The sequence below is a fragment of the Neopelma chrysocephalum genome, unplaced genomic scaffold (assembly GCF_003984885.1).
Source record: "Neopelma chrysocephalum unplaced genomic scaffold, ASM398488v2 Primary Assembly neopelma1_60, whole genome shotgun sequence".
NCBI lineage: Eukaryota > Metazoa > Chordata > Aves > Passeriformes > Pipridae > Neopelma > Neopelma chrysocephalum.
The window spans coordinates 17,977,714-17,995,347 of NW_020897715.1; the positions used below are offsets into that span (position 1 = coordinate 17,977,714).

Genomic DNA, 17,634 nt, shown 5'->3' on the forward strand with positions numbered 1-17,634 from the left:
TTTTCAAAATAATTTTCTCTCTTTCTCAAGCAAAATCCCTAGATTCCTCTACTACTTTTGCCTTCAGCAAATAATTTTTGAATGTTGTTGTGGGAATTTCAAACGAAGTTGTGGTGTGTAAATGGAGACATTTTTTGGCACAGAGTCCTCCCCCTGGATCATTTGAATGGTGGTTTTCAACCTCAGGGTGAAAACTATTCAATCTAAGCCACTGGTACACTACAAACTTAAAGAAAATGAAATTAGTTCTCCAGTTTACATTCATTGGATTAGGGATAAATCTATACTTCTTTTTGCCTAATGCTGCCAGCTAACCAGATGATTCAACAAGACAGAGGAGATCCAAGAATGGATCCTTGATCTAGCTTGGTATGTCAAAAAATGAAAAAGCAGGGGAGATTGATGACTGGGACATTACTTAAGAACTGAAGAGTAGTTCATTATTGTGGGATCTTGATTATAATGGACCAATTTGAAGAGAGTACTGGAAAGAGTGGATGTTATTTTTTAATTCTATCATCAGATTAAAAGACTCAGTAATTCACATGGTTACATGCCCATGTGAATGGGATCAAAGATCCCAGCTGATGTGTGGAAATACCATTGAGTTGCTATGATGGAACACATACACCATAGTCTTGTGCAATCCCAACAGCACAGTTAGAGTTATATAACAAATGACAGGATAATTTTACAGCATGACCATCCAGATCCACTAAAAGACTAGAACACCTAAATGCCCAAGCCTGTGATCCGCAGTTGCTCCACCTAATCTATTTCAATGAGAAGATGCAGTTGTTTAAGATTTTGTTGACTGATTTATTCTAGATCCTAGGATACCGCTGCTATGCTTACCCATCAGATCACACATATGTGACTTAATCTCATCTAGCTTTGTTCTAACTGTACCTTGTAAGGGACCTGATCTGACAGGTACTCTCTGAATATACCTAAAAACCCATAGCAGGCATGGAAAAAATTGATACAAACCAGAAGTTGTGAACCAATATATGGCATGTGGTTAAGCCTATCTTTGATAAGGCCATTAAGGAGACTAAAGTTCTGGATCACTTTAATTTTTAGGTATTTTATATTTGTACATTCTTACTTGCCATTAAAATAACACTAAGCAATAAGGCCCAGGATTTGTGACTTCTGCCCTTGGAGTTTCAGAAAATTGAAGTCACAGGTTCATTCTGTATTGTATTTAAGAAGGGCTTACAACCCAGGAATAGCTAGATGCCTGATTCTTCTGACAAGGTCCCGAACAAGCAAAGGAAAACTGTGTTTAGGGAGGAAGTGGCAGACAGTGATGTATTTTCCCTAATTAAGGTGGCTCTTGTGAGTATTTAGTTTGAGATTTGGATAGCAAAGCTCTCATAAAATTGATCTCATGTGGTCTAAACTTGACTTATGGACCATTTTATGGTCTATTAGATTGACAATACTAACTAAAGACTGCTTAGCATTGTAGAATGTCAATATATGTGATTCCATGATTACATAAAGATCCTTTTTTTGAAAACTCTCACCCAGGGTTAGTCCTTGACAGCTGGGGAAAAAAGAGTGCACTTTCTACCTACATGGAATGTGTTTCCTAAAAAAAAATTTATGTCAGAAGGATCAGAATGTCCTAGTAGTCAAAGAACTTAATTGTGAAAGGCTTACTATGATCTGTGGGTGAATATGTCAGTGTAAGAGGCTGCTTTCCTGCCCATGTATAGTAATAGTGAGACTGGTTTTGTCTGTTCTTGCTGTTCTCTGAAAAAAGAAGCCCAAAATTGTGATGAAGAAGAGAACCATAGCAATGAAGGGAGAACTAAAAAAGAAGTGTGACAGGGAGACATTTAAATATTTCAATTTTTTAGAGTATAAAGAAGTGAGTATGTGACCCAATGATGGTGGAAAATGCAGAACTATCAGATCACAAACAGCTCTTTATCCCAATTGGGTAGCGTAAAAGAAGCATCAGGCAAACATCAAATAAAAATTATCATACCCATGGGAAAAAACAGTCCAACGTATCTTGTAGATTCATTATTCCTGAATTAATCAAGATGAGATGCCTTTCTAGCAATGATTCTTCAGTCAAGCGTAAGGTAAACTCACTATGGGTCAAGAGGTGAAATGTAATGTCCTTGAGGGTAAAGATCAATGTTCCCTCTTCTGCCTTAATTTCCATGGCAATATGCTCATGGCTTTTTGTGAAAAGACTTGGTCTTATTTCTAGTACTATGTATAACCTGCAGATGATACTCGGAGGCCCCATGTTCAGACTTGGGTCCACAAAAGGAGAACTTATTCAAGGATCCAAATTCAGGATATGAGTTCAAAAGAAGAGAAGGCATTTAGTCTCCTACTTGGTAGGTCTGATAGACTGATCTTTTATTTTGCAATAATATTTTACCTGTCCAAAAAAGCCCAACCATTGCTTCTCAGTACAAACTGCAGGCAACTCAGCTGTTGACTATTCTTACTGTAGTCCTATTAACTGGGGAAACCCACACTTGTTTATCATGATAATTGTTATTATTGTTATTGTTATTAGTTTGTTCTTGTTATGAGTCCACAAAGATGACAGGTTTAAATAGCAACAGTTTTACAACACATAATAGAGACAGTAAGGGTATATTATAATTACTGTCCTTTTCAACAGAGCAACATGAATAGATCTATTTTTAAATAGCTTATTTCAGATAGTGCCTTCTCATTCATATCTGTCAAACTAGCTGATTTGTCTGAGTAAACCTGATTTTCTTATTTTTAATCTCCTGTTCACTTGCAGAGTTAGTATACTTCAAAGAGGACTAGAGTCTGTTCTCAGCAACAGAATTGTTTATAAATGATCAATCTGTTACAGACTGGGCAGTATAGGTTTGGCTAAAAGTTACCAAAATGCAGAGAGAGAGAGTTGTACAGATGTAACTAAAATTCTAGTATTAGCCAGCAGCATGTATGATTTCTAGAGTCACTGTAAACTAGAAAAAAACCCAACCTTACTTAGCATGGCCTGAATTTAAGGGATTAGTTTTCAGAAGCAAACAGCTTTATCACTGTTAGCTAAGTACACTTGGTCTTGTATAAGAGATATAAATAACAGACCACACTGTATTAACCAGTTGAGGCATAGATGCCAACCCATTGCACTCATACTTGTGACTTGCTTTTACACCAGTTGACTAGAAGACATTATATTACATTCCTCTGTTCATTCAAGGAAGAGAGATCATGGAAGAAACCAGAAAGAAATCTCGATATGTTTTCATGAATCTGCATGTTTCAACTGAGAGTATTTCAAGAACAGAGTTTTCTTATCACCTGAAAAAGGGAAATGAAATAGCTAAGCTTCAAGGCTTTTTGAGAGCAGTTCTGTATTTCAGCACACCAGGGGGAGTGATTCCTCTTTGAACAGGCCCCAGTTACAGACTGGCAAGGTCTAGAAGAACGGCGATTTCTCATTGACTCAGTGCAGCCCTTTCGGTAACACTGAAGTGGAACAGCTTCATATACACAGCACGATGACCTTGAATGCCACAACAAAATGTAAATTCTGAGAGAGGTGTAATTTCTTCCACAGATTTGAAAAGTGAAGGATTAGACTAGCTTTTTAGTTGGGCATGAGGTTTGCTCTTCCATACTGTCTTTTAATGATATCCAGAGATTCAAATTTACATGTGGTCTGCAATCCTCAGGATGCTTGGTACCCATTAAGAGTTGCTAGCATGGAAAACGTGATCAGCTGATTTCATTGCTCTTCTAGCATCACCTGGTTTCAGGCAAAGGAAAGAACCCAGATCTCTGGGTTGAACCCAGATCTATTGCCTAGCTGCATTTGTATGTGTAAAAGTTGTGTAGCTGACTGGTGAGAAAGCAAGCCAAAGGCAGAATGGATTCAACCTGGCTGCCTTCACTTAGAGTATCCCTCAGGTAGACTTGGCTGGAATTCCCGACCAAGGAAGATCCAGTGGTAGGGACATTTCTATCCTTATTTGCTTATTAAAGGTGAGTTCCTTGGTGTTGCTCATCATTTCCCACGACACCCAGAGGTTTCATTCAACTTCATATGAATTTTCTGGGACTAAGGAAGCTACAGCAGCTTCTTTCTTTCTAGATAGCCCTAAGTGCTGAATATATTTGTACTAAACAGACAGCCTCTTTCAGCATTTCTTTCCATGAAGCAGCTTATGCTCCCTACATTAGCCTTAATATAGTGTTGTACTGTTTACATCCTTCAATTAAAAAAAAAAACAAACCCAAACAAACAAACAAACAAACAAAACCCAAACAGGATCTGCAAGCCATTTCACCTGCACGTGCACTGAGGATACTCAGGTTCAAAACATAGAAATCACTCTGTAAGTCAGACCATCATGGAGCCTTTCCCCAACATCACTTCAGGTATGGATGCAAAAATCTTAGTTTACATGCTTGTCTTTGAACACTCTGGTGAGCAGGGCCTGTTTCTGACATAAACACGCCATGGCTTAGTGAGGCAGGGAGTGCATAGGCATGTAGCTCCTGGCTGGGAATTTCACTTGGCTGCCAAAGCGGCATAGGTGGAAACTTGCTTGCCCGACGTGCTCTTTGGCAGCACAATACATTAACTGACATACCGGTGCAGATCCAATTATCTGTCTGGGAGGCTCTCCAGCAACTGACACTAAAAAGGCAGGTTCAAGGAACCTCATCAGGAATAATTACAAAACAACTTGCCTTAAGGTGAAGTTTCTTCCTGTTTCCAGACAGTGAGAAGTTGATGTTCAAGCTATTAGTCTTAGCAATATATTCTTTTTAACTATAGGTATGACTCTTCTGAGCTTTCATTAAAAACACCTAATGCCCTCAAGAAGGTCTATGCATTGATCCTTGCGCATTTAATTTACTCATTATTCTTATACACTGCATACTATAGAAATCATACAGAGTAAAGGCAGGCAATAACTTGTTAATCTCCCATTACTCCTCTGGCAAACAACATGGCTCTGTAAGACTTTTTGGCATTGTTTCTCACTGTTCTGGTGAAGGACAGACATCAGGTGCCTAAGTGAGCCTCACTCCTTTCCCTCCTGATCCTTATCCCTACCTGTTGAGGGTGCTCATATACTGCAGGACATCCCAGATGACTGTGGAAACAGAATGTTGCACTTCTATTTTCAGACAATTGAGAAAAGTAAGGTCAGGATATTTCTAACGCTTTTGCCATGACTGCCTTTCCTCCATGCTTGAGGAGTGACATGATGACAAATAACACAAGCTGCATTGCAACATTAGAACCTTTGCATTCCAAGCTATGGACAAAAATAAGCACTTGAAAATAAGGAACAGACTGGGAATAAAGAGAATGGAGAGACTTAGAGAAAAGAGTTATCCATTTGCACTCAGTTTGTGATGCCAAGTCTGTCCCCGTGCAGTTCTAGCAACAGCCACGACATCTTGACACTTGACTTGGAACTATCATGGGGAGATTTCAAAATGCCTTAGAAGAGGAGGAAGAGGAGATCTATGACGGTCAATCACTACATGCCTTCCTTGGTATAGCAAGTAAATCCCTTTCCTCTGACTGTGAAAACAACTTTGCAATACACTTCATATGCTAAAGTAAATGTTGTACTGCCTGAACTACCAGCGAGCAGGTTAATTCACTGCAGCTCCCCATAAGGGGCTACTAAACCTCAATAGATTAAGATTCAGACAAGGCTCCCATTTTGTCTCCCATTTCATGAAGAGAAAGAGACAATGTATTTTCTGCATATAAATTTCCGCCAGGCTGAAAAGAGGCCATAGGACTTGAACTAGATTGCTAATTTCTCCACTGATCCTGGCCACCCAAGGCATGGAAAAGAAAGGCTGCCGCATTTCTCCAAATGACACATAGAACTTCTAGAATACACTCATATATAAAGATGCATAAATGCACTGTTGTCCTCTGGTGAATATATATGGAAGGTGCTAGAGACCACAGATTCCCCTCAACATCTTGTGCTCAATATGCTTTCTGAAAAGGACAACACTTGTTCTGTCTCAGATGCCGTGGGTGGAGCTGACAGTCAGTCAGCATACATGGGACTGGATGTGTGAGTATTACAAGTTTACAGAAACCCCTTAAAAAGCACAGACTGAAATTTTCTAGGGTTGGACTCTAGTCTGATGTGTGGGGTTTTTTTAAACCTTCACACTCTCTTTGTACTGTCATGAATGTTTTATTCATGTTTCCTTGTATTGTTTTTGTATTGACTTTTTTATATCTTGAAAGAATGCCCTGCTGTTTTCCCTCGTTGGCTAAAAAAAATTAATGATAATGTTGCTCTAATGGCTTAACAAAGAGCCTGAACTGTGTTGGCTATTCTAGAGCAACTATTCTGGAGTACCTCCTATCATATTGGACTCTTCAATCACTATTAAACATGCCTTTAGACCGAAAGTCCTCAATTGCTGTGTTGACTGGGGGAATCCTTAAATCTGTACAGGAGTAGTATCTGAAGTAGTTGTGATATTCTAACCTTGACAGCTGGAGAAATACAGTAAGTTCATGACTAGTTCACAGTGAGCCAGCAGATGAGCACAGACTGGAACAGTCAGGGTTATTTCCTCTCTAGACACAAAAAAGGTACCATCATTGGGGTCTTGTTTAACAGGGACATTTCTGTTTCCCTTCCTATGTATTAATGAGGTAGCAAGTGTATAGTTTTCCCCAAGTGTATGAGCTTTCCTCTCAAGCTCAGCTTCATGTTTTCTTACTCCTGCATAGGGATAGACAGAGAGATACAGTCCTGGAACTCTGCCCCTTCTCAAAGCAGATCTTTCCTTAAGTCTGTCTGAAAGGGTATATAAGCCCTGCCATTCTGATCACTCTCATGTACCTCTACCAAACAACATAGTTCATCTCAAGAACATTGTTAATGATTTTTAAGGACTGAAGTGACTTGTGGGACTGGTACCATTCCCTGATCACTCTTGACAAAAACTTGTGAAAGAGTTTCACCTTCCTTGTTCCAATTGTCTATTTAAAGTTCACTACTGCAGGTCTGCATTTTCTTCAAAACCAATATTCAAACAGCTGTGCCCAAGGGCCAGGGTGAGAAAAAGAAGTATTTTTCAAGAGCAAAGGGCTTTGGATTTTGTCACACTCTTCAGTGTCTGTAAGGGGGTCAGAAGAGAACAAAATCCAAATTGTGGGTACTCAGGATTTCAGAGTATCACAGCTTTCCTCATAAGAATGGGCTTGTGAGAACCAGAACCTATTTGTTTCCCTCTCCACTTGCAGATCCAGCAGGATGGGTTCTACAAATTCTTATTTATCCATTTTGTTGCAGTCTCATAAACAGAGTTGTGTAGCACCAAGGATGGACTGTTCCTCACATAACCAGAAAAGATCAGTAATTTCTACCATGGAGCAGATCCAAGAACAGCATGTGAAATAGCATTGAATTTTGAACCCTTTACTCTCAACTTCTTTACCAGGTAATGTGTTATTGCTTACCACATATTGTGCACCAGCTGGAACTTCAGTTCTGGACTGAGCTGGCATACCAAGTGATAGCCTCATGCTCCATCTGAATAATAATCTCTCAGACCATTCTTCTGAAAAAACTGCTAATTTTTTTTTTTATTATGTCTTTGTAGCTTTGCTGGGCTCTTGGCCATAGATAAAGCCTGCTGATGACTTTGTAAAGTTGTCAGATACCTTTTGTTGGCAGAGAAGAGGCAACAGGTGCTTGTGATCTGTCCAAGTTATTATCCCATCTCCGCCCCATGTTATTATAACCTTCCCACCCCAAACCCATTCCCAGTGTATGATGTCAGCCACATTTAATTGTCACCAGTCATTTAGCTCTGCTTTCAAATCAGAGCAAGGCTTTGTTTTTGTTCATGGAACAGGACATGTAGCGTGCACTCTGGGTGCATTAAGTCTTCAAGCAGCATACAGATGATTTTTTCTTACAGTGAAAATCCCTCTGAATTCCCCCAGAACCTTTCCAGAGTTTGAGACTAGTGGAATAAGGATGGTGTAAACATCACACTTCAACTGGTTCAAGTTGATTCAAATGGACTCGCATGAGCTGGATGCTGTTTAGAATCTTCTTTTGGTGACCGACGAGGGTGATGCCAATACGCTGGATATCTCTGCAAAAGGACAAAGGACATGGAAATTGTTAAAATGGGCTGCTTGTTCTGTTTTGCCGTACATCCAAATCAATGCGTATGGATATATATGTGCGTATATCTGTATATTCTGAGAAACAGCTGACAAGGGTTCTGCTTTTGCTTGACAAATGTGTGTGGGTGGAGGGGGGTGTTGGCAGAACTTGGTAAGTACAAAAAGAAGCAGTGGAAGTGGGCCACAAAAAGGATCAGAGGATTGGAACTCCTTTCCTATGAAAAAAAAGGAGAGTTAGAGTTGTTCAGTCAGGAGGAGAGAAGGCTCCAGAAAGACCTTCTTGCACCCTTTCAATATATAAAGGGGGCTTACAAGAAAGATAGAGAAAGACTTTTTACCAGGCCCTGCAGTGACAGGACAAGGCACAACAGTTTTAAACTGAAAAAGGGTAGTTTTAGAGAGACAAGGATGGGTGGTGAGACACTGAAACAGGTTGCCAGAAGTTGTGGATGCCCCATCCCTGTAACTATTCAATGTCAGGTTGGACAGGGCTCTGAGAAGCATCGTCTAATGCAAGGTGTCCCTGCTCATGGCAAGGGTCTTGGACTAGATAATCTTTAAAGGTCCCTTCCAACCCAAACCATTTTATGATTCCAAGAATGTTCCTTTTCCTGGCTCCTGCCTTCTACGTAACACTTCAGTCCAGTATATGGTGTGGCTGATTCTACATATCTACTTAAAAGCGGTTATTACCTGTGGTAGCTGTCATGAACATTCTGATGTAACAGTTTCTCTGCAACACTGACAATATGTTTTCTAAGGCACACTGGATCAGTACTAGTGCTTATAGAAACACACTACAAATGTATCATGGTATGGATGATGCCCAGAGGCCCTAGCAATATGTAAGAAACAGCAGCTACTTTGCTCTGGCTTCCCTCTCCTTTTTCACGTGTATGTATTCTCCACATAGCCCTTACTGAACATTTCTCAGACTGCTTTCACTTTCTGCATGGAAAACTCAGTGTCTGGTATCTTTTGCTCTCTGTCCCACTACTTACTCTAGAGTCATGCGTGATATGACATCAAACGTCATCAGACCAGCCTGGTCAAAATTCTCCTTGTAACGGCCCATCTTGATAGCATCCAACCACTCATGGGCATTGCTGAGTGAAGGGAAATCTGGAGGACAGTTGCTCAGGAGAGGCTGAGATGGTCTGCAAAAGAGGCAGGTTCTAAAACCCAAGTTATCAACTTCAGCTGACCACGCTAGTAAAGTAAAAGATATGAGAGGAAGAGAACACAACCTCTGAAGAGTACAGAATGAAGAACAATGGCATTTGCTCTTCATGCCCTGATTCCTAAAGTCCCACCATGATATGCTGTTTCTTGGCTACCTGTGTCCCTTTTTCTGTCTAAAAACAGTCAACCAACCCAAGAAATTGATCCTTCCCATTGCCCATACTCGCTCAGGCACATTCTCTTCTCGTTGCCCATAATCTTTCCACACTTTCTGGGTCTAGGCCTAGTAGCTGGGCGAGGAGCTTCAGTGATGAGGTTTCTGAAGGAGAGATGAGACCTTATATACCTTTTCACCTTTGTGACTAATTGTCCCTCTCCTAAATGCTTTCTTTGGATCAGATAGTAACCTATGAGACAATGAGTGTGTTGTTTCAGCTCCAACACCCATCAGATAAAAGCATAGTAGTAAAAGGCCAAAGAAATGACTGGTCACACATGGTATTTGCTCTTTTCCCCATCATCTGAATCTGTCCTGAAGTTATAACACTTGCTGCTTTTAGTAAACCAGAAATTACTAGATACTTTCCCCCTCCCCCAGATGTGGAGTGCATTCCACTGAGACAAGATTTATAACCACAGGGGAAAACCCTCCAGGCCAGCAGGATGTAATTTTGTCATCAGCCCCGCAGTCATCTAACCTTGGCACCATTTATTCCGCCGAGACTTCTCCTTTGCTAACCTCCTGTCCCCTGTTCCATCATGTTGCAAAATGCAGTTGGGAAAATATGGGATGCAAGCTGCAGTTCTAATTATTATTTTCTGGAGAATTTCTTCTCTCCATAAGCTAAGGTCTTCTTTTCCTTCATCATCTCTTGTGGTCACACAGTATTGTGTGACCACAGAATATTTTATGCAACTGCACCCAGATGTGTCCCCTACCTTCATTCCCTAAGATCTCTCACTCATTCATCCTCAGTGCAACTCATTGAGATTTATCTCCTGTCACATCCAGCACTCACGACTCCTCATCACCCATTAAATGAATCAGGATACATATTTCTTCCAACCTGCTTTCTCTTTTTTTTTTCTTCCTTTTTGTTCCCAGTCTCAGATGGGAGGGTTGGAAAAAAACCCCAAAAAAATGATTTATCGTTTTCTGTTCCTCATGATGCCTATCAAGAGACAAGTCCTATTATTTTGCATTTAATCCTCATCTCACCTGCTGGTCCCAGTGCCAATAGCTTTCAGGGCAGATGGCTTGCGAATCATTTTATCTAGGGCACTGACTATCTGCTCAAACTTGGGTCTCTGAACCCGTTCCTTCTGCCAGCAGTCAAGCATCAGCAGGTGCAAAACAGTTGGGCAGTCTGGGGGTGGTGGCAGGCGATAGTCCTGGTCAATGGCATTAATTACCTGCAGCAAAAGAAGAACAAGGCTTTATCATGTCTGGGAAAATAAAAGACAAAAGACCTTCAGTGACTTGGTGTGTATGATTTTTCTCTGCTTGAACTGATACAGAATAGAGAGGCGGATGTACATTCTCACCACTTCTAAAACTTACATCCTGATTGGACATGTCCCAGTAAGGCCTTTCACCATAGGACATCACCTCCCACATTACAATGCCATAGCTCCAGACATCACTGGAGGAGGTGAACTTGCGATATTGGATAGCTTCAGGGGCAGTCCAACGGATAGGGATTTTGCAGCCCTAGAAAGCAGACAGAAAGCAACCATAACATTAGTGAGATAAGGACTATTTGTGAAAATGACATCAGTGAAACAGCACAACACAACTCTGAGCATGGGGTGACAGTCCAGTTGATTCTGTCTTGTAGACATTGTTGGTTTAAATTCAAATCATGTTCAAGGTTTCAATCTTGTTTTATTGACAAATCTAGATGAAAAGAGAGAATCATGCCTCCTTTCTGCTACAAATACCATGATATTAACTTTCATACCTCTACTTTACAGCATTTGAAAGCAGCATATAGTAAAATCCTCCTGAAAGTCGCAATCATTTGGAAATCTAAAGCCATTTAAATAATCCCAATCTGCAACACTATGCTCAGTGGCTAGCATTTGGTTCTTTCTCTTTCCATCTTGACCTCTCTGACTGCAAGTATGACTGGCAAGATGAAGTATCATTCAGGTGCTGGTTCTTCAAAATGGATATATCTAAAAATTGTTTCACTTTTCAGTGACTGGATTCTTCTGCATCCCCTTCATCTTCAACCCACTTGTTATACTCCCACCCTTTTTGTAGTATGTGTAGAAAGTGTCAGAACTTCATAGACAATAAGTTCATTTGATGGTTAGTTATAAGCCCATAAATATACTTAGGCCATTTATCTTTTCTGTAGGAAAAAAAGAATTCTTTCCTCAAAGGGTGGTGGTACAGGATTTCAATCTCTCTTTCAGTCCTTTATCCTTCCTGTAAAAAGCTAATGAATGGGGGAAGATAACAGCTACATCAGGCTATGAGGTTTGACCTATTCACCATCATGCCAAAAAGAACAGCACCAAGACTTCACCTGGCAGAGTGAATCAGATATTGCTATCTTTGTTTTTTGCTGGTTTGGAACAAATTGCCCCAGAGATAGAAGGCTCTACTCCACTGTTCTCTATGGTCTCAAGATGGACTAAAAAGGGTACACCAAATCAAAGAGGAACACAGAAAATAACTATAGCTGTCAGCACTGCTGACTAATTCACACCATTGCAGTAACTCACCAGACCTCCAGTATAGGTGGGATTTGAAGCATCATCCTCCAGAAAGCGGGACAAACCAAAGTCTGATACCTTGCACACCAGGTTACTGTTGACTAAGATGTTACGTGCTGCCAGGTCACGATGCACATAGTTCATGTCGGAAAGGTAGCGCATGCCAGCTGCAATCCCCCGTAGCATTCCTACCAGCTGTAACACACTGAACTGCCCCTCCTTCTGCTGCAAGTGAGGAGGCAAACAGAAGCTTTTATGATCACAAAACACAAAGCCAACGGGGAAGATTAATAAAAAGCAAGGTAACAAGGTGGATTTATGAAGTTAGAGAACATAAATCTTAACTTCAGCCAAAATCTGAAGGTTCAGGGACAGTGAATAAGAAAGTGCTTAAAGTAATGAATCTCAAATGAAATCAGACACTAGTAGTTATCTTTTTCTGAAGGCAATTCTCCTCTTGTGGTCACATTCTCCTTTAGCATCCTATGCCCAGTCGCACTAACTACTAAGATGACTAAATGAATGGCAGCAGACAAATCTGCTCTTACTAAGATCTTTACAATGGGCTCTATGCAGTCCTATACAATGGGTTCACATACTCTTCAAAATGTACCTGCCAAAGCATTTGTGGTTGAATTAGTGTATGAACCAGTAAAAAAGAGAAGTGAAGCATCTATACCAAAAAAATGCCTGCATTTTTGTTTCATTACTAGAAAAAGCATTGAAAACTATGAGTCCAAAAATAACTGCAAGATTCATTACTTCATTACAATGTTGAAACTTGAAAATATTCTGTGGAATAAAGTCTTATATACATTACTAGAAAGGCAAACTGGAACATGCACATAAGCAACTGAAAGGCTGTGTACAAAGATAAACAATTTGGTACTGTTTACATTAATTATTGTAGTTTGAGAGGTCTAAAATACTGAAAAAATGTCACATGATGGTTGAGCTTTTGAAATATTTTCACCATGATGGCCCAAAACCACCTACTCTGGTAACTTGCTATTATTTCTATTGCACCTGAAGAGGGTAATTGAGGACTTAAAGAGATAGGAGTGAAAAGGAAGAACAGGCAAAATTATCAGATCTGAGACTGGCACACAGCAAGATGAAGAGGTAATGATTGTGGGAGAGTCTGGTTGTGGTACCCTGAGGAAGGAATCCAGTGATCCATTCTCCATGAACTCTGTGACAATCATGACTGGTCGGCTCTTGGTGACCACACCCTCCAGGTGGATGACATTGGGATGCTCAAATTGCCCCATGATGCTGGCCTCACTCAGGAACTCCCGTCGCTGTTCCTCTGTGTAACCTGACTTCAAGGTCTTAATAGCTACTGTGTATTCACGCTTCCCTGGGTGTTTTAGGCGCCCAAAGCACACCTCTCCAAACTCTCCTGTCAGGGAGGGAAGAAACACACCTCAAGTAAGGAAATAGCAATGAATTTTGGCCAGGTGTACTAAAGCATTCTACCGTGGACGACTTCAGGCACTGTTTGGAAACAGGGTTATTAGGACTGTTCAAATTAAGGTAAAGTTCTTGATGAAGACTGGAGACTATATATTCAGATTTCAAATGAGGAATTCTGAGTTTTAGGGTGTTTTAAACTTGGTTTGGAGCCAGCATCTAAGGGTAAGTAGGTTAAGATGAATTTTGGTAAAAATGAAGGTTAGCAATCCTGACACACTTGATGTACCATGGATCCATAGGTCCATTTCAGCGCCGTAGTGTGCCAGGTCTCAAGGTGAACAACAAGGCACTTTAAAGTCTGGAGATTCTCACACTACCTGATCCAATGACCTCCTCAATCTTGATGAGGGACACATCAATCTCCTTGGCAAATTCTCGAATAGCTTCATTGGGATCTTCATAGGTTGAAGGATCAATATAATACTTCACTCCGAGTCCTGCAGTGGAGGAGACAGCCCAAAACATCACCAGAATAAAACCCTGAGACACATAGGTGTTAATGATTCCTGAAAAGAGACAGGCCCTTGCCTTCTGTTGCTCAAAACCACTTACCTCGTGCACCGATATACTGCTGCAGGCGGTCTGTGTATGGAGTCTCTCGCCTTTTACTGCAGGACATAAAGGAAAGTAAAGTCAAAACACACACAAGAGTCTCTCACAGGATGTCGGGGTAGGCTTCTCAATGCAAGGCTCAGAGAACCCTTGAATTTAGGGGTACAAGATGGGTGTTAAGATCCTGTCCATCTCCAGGTAACCAGTACATGCTTGTTTTCTACGTGGTAGTTTTTACACCACTGTTTGCATCCCCACTTTAGATATGACAAATGAGAGAGCCTCCATCACTATCCTGAAAAAAAATATTACAGTTTAACATCACTGTCTTGGAAATTTTCTTGCTATTCAGGCTAAATTTGCATTTTAATTTCCTCAAATTACAACAAATGATTTTTTTGATAGTAATCTAAGCCATCTCCTGTGATGCCTTTTAATTTCTTTGAAAACATTCTAAGAGCCATTTACTCGAATACTTAATTTGTATAGATTTCCCCCAATTGTTTTTCCTCCTGGACTCTTAACAGCATTTACGTTGGCTATTCTTTTTATAAGTATGGCACCCAAACACAACAACAAAGAGCCAGAGGGACAGAAATCTGTTCCATGATGTGATTTTTGCATGCGCAGATCAAAACAGGTATTGTCTTTATTACTGTAATCTTTATTGCATATATGCAACTAATTTCCAGTAAGTCCTTCTCAACACAGGGATTTCTCAGATTTCATTCTCCTTTTAAATGTGTGCAATTCAAGCATTTTTTCCCACACGATCTAATTATTTTCTAAGTTTCATCTTATTCTTTGTTTGCTCTAAATATATTTTCCAATTTCAAACCACTTTCTTTGTTCCCAACAGCGTTCATTTTTTCCTCAAAAATCTACAATTCATGCTAGTTTATAATCATCATATTAATTAGATGAGATTGTAAATCAAACTCTGTGTTATCCTGCAGTATCCCTGCTGTATGCATGGATTTGTGTCAACCCATATGTTTTGCTGTTTCAGCACAAGACCTTTTAGCTGCTGATTCAACTAGCATCTGAAGGCAGAGTATCATGAAACATTATTTTTCCTTATGAACATAGCTAAATGCTGTCATTCTAACAGATAGCTGTATTATTCTTACTTGTCAGGCTTATCTCTTAAAATTCTGCTAAAATTTCAAAACCACAGACAATTCTACCTTTAAATTCTGTTCTGTCGTGCAAAGAAACTGGCTTTATTTGGGGCACACACATAGGAGCTCTAACTCTGCTGTTGCACCTGAAAGTCGGGTCTATTTTAATGGTTTTTTATTGATTATCTAACATCTTAAAAAAACTCCAAAACAATTAGCTAAAATAGGTGTTTCACATTGCATATTGCCTGAAAAATGTGTATCAACACTTTATAAAAACAAGTTAAAGTTATAGCATTTGACTCTACATATGTTCAACTTTTTAAAGAACTACTCATTTCAAGTGGTGTTCCCCATTTCCTGCATCTTTAAACTTACTTTTCTTATAGAGGACAAATTTAAAATAGAAATTTGGTATCTCTACTTCTTCTGAACAATTGTCTATTAACTGTACATAATCCTTTAAGTATAAATGGATCAATTTGTTATGATATTTCCTTATATGTATATTTACAGATACCCATTAATGTCTTGCCCCAACACAGTTTTGGTAGTATTAAGTTATTCTGGGTTTGGTTTATTTTTTTTAGAAAAATATATGCTTTATTGAGTTGTGCACAAAATATCACATTTCCAGCTGTAACAAGAATTGATATTTTTAACAGTTCAAAGCTACAAAAGGAGGCAACAATTCAATTATAACAATATTTTATAAATTTTTTCTTTCTGGAAAGAAAAATATTAAAAGAGAATATACACAGAAGGAGAAAACAAATGCAGAAAAGGGAAGACAACAAAAAAGAAATCATTAAAACTAGACGTCAATTTCTAAAGTTAGGTAGTTTATACATTTTTTAGGTCAGCAGAAAAAGCTAAAAAGTCCCTCTTGTGCAGAGGCACAGCAGAGCAAAGATACAGAATCCATTACTGACAATCTAAGGGATTAAGTTCAAACCTCAGTAAATTCAAGGAGCGGGTAATGAGTGTTTCTTTTCTTCAAATAACAAAACCCCCATTGTTTACTTTTGTATCACTATGAAAGCAGCAACCCTTACTTTTTTCTCTTTAAAATTTGTCCTTCTATTTTTGCTATAACCGATTATCTCTACAATTACTTATATGCCCTTTATTCTTTCCAAAATGGAAAGTAGTGTCTGTTTTCTTTAACCTATATTTTATGAGATCTGAATACTTATTCCACCACTCCTTCTCCACTACATTGTTTCATTCTCCACTTGCTTGCCTAAAATGCAATTTACAGTCCCTTCTTTACAGTGATACATTTAAATACCTTTTGAGCACCAGTTTTAAAATACTTTCCTTGTGTTCATACTGCTAACTAGCCAAATATCAGCTAAGTATGTGAGTGGTTTACCAAAGGAGAGGCTCCTCAGATAGGAATAATGGGGTAGATCTTTCCTTAATTACAAAATGGCATCTCAAGGACATCTGGATAAATGTAGATCAGGCTGTTTCCCTTAGGACGGGGTTATGTTGCGGGGGTAAGAAAGTTCCACTGTCTGAAGTGCACATGAGCAGGTCAAGGAATTCACCTCTTGAAGATGATGGCAAGGATGGCAATGGCAGCAATTACCAAGAAGGCTAGACCACCGAGTGCTGAGCCCACGATAAGCGGCAGTCGGTCCTGCACCATCTCCGAACGTTCCCCTAGAATGGAAGACACATGCATACACACACACAGATGCAGAGGACAGGAATTGTCAGAGTTTCCCTTCTACTCAGCTGGGTCTCATCAATAATTCCATCCCTACCAGCCCTTTGGTTCCCAGTCACTGTGCTTCTCCAGTGCCTTCCTTCCTACTTCTGAAAAGCCAGTGCTCCTGAATCCACTTTTCCATTCCCTGGTCCACTGACACCTAACTAGCCACTTAAGTATAGGCTAGCTCTACACCTGGGCTTTGATCCCATTGTCCCCTACTAATTTAGCTTGCAGATGACATATAGGAGTACCTTTGATCCATACAAACTGATTCCATACTCCTGGAAAGCAAGCTTCCCCATATATGCCTGTGCCCCATCTATCTCTGTGTCCTATGTCCCACCTGTCTTTAAGACTTTCACAGAGCTTTCAGCTGTAAGATGTCTCATGAGACATCCCGTGTCCCACGTAAGATGTCCAGCTGCAAGTCAAACTACAGCAGTGTATAGTGCTACGTACTGCAGCATCTCCCTAAAGAGAGTTCTACTGACATACTCTGCTCCTGCTGGTCAGAGGTACAGAGGCAACAAGGAACAGGACTGGGGAGTATGGCAGCAGTGTAAACAATACACTCTGATAGCATGAAGCTTCTTTGAGTGAAAAAATCTGCATATGCAAATTAAGATATACAGAAATACAAGTTGAGCAGGAGTGTCTGGTAGCAGTCCTCTAGAGGATAAGCTAATACACTCAGGGACACA

General features: G+C 39.9%; 1 protein-coding gene across 2 annotated transcripts in view; it reads right to left on the bottom strand.

Annotated features, from left to right (window-relative positions):
• Positions 1 to 7,418: 7,418 nt before the first annotated feature.
• EPHB6 (EPH receptor B6) overlaps positions 7,419 to 17,634 on the bottom strand; it is a 72,411-nt gene continuing 62,195 nt past the window's right edge. For both annotated transcript variants that reach the window (XM_027681457.1, XM_027681454.1), the window contains exons 9-17: positions 16,767 to 16,881; positions 14,093 to 14,148; positions 13,858 to 13,977; positions 13,219 to 13,466; positions 12,074 to 12,289; positions 10,902 to 11,051; positions 10,560 to 10,753; positions 9,160 to 9,315; positions 7,419 to 8,124 (exon numbers count right to left, since the gene is read on the bottom strand). In XM_027681457.1, coding sequence (XP_027537258.1) covers positions 8,016 to 8,124; positions 9,160 to 9,315; positions 10,560 to 10,753; positions 10,902 to 11,051; positions 12,074 to 12,289; positions 13,219 to 13,466; positions 13,858 to 13,977; positions 14,093 to 14,148; positions 16,767 to 16,881 — 1,364 coding nt within the window. In that variant the 3' untranslated portion in view covers positions 7,419 to 8,015. The remainder of the gene's footprint in view (positions 8,125 to 9,159; positions 9,316 to 10,559; positions 10,754 to 10,901; positions 11,052 to 12,073; positions 12,290 to 13,218; positions 13,467 to 13,857; positions 13,978 to 14,092; positions 14,149 to 16,766; positions 16,882 to 17,634) is intronic.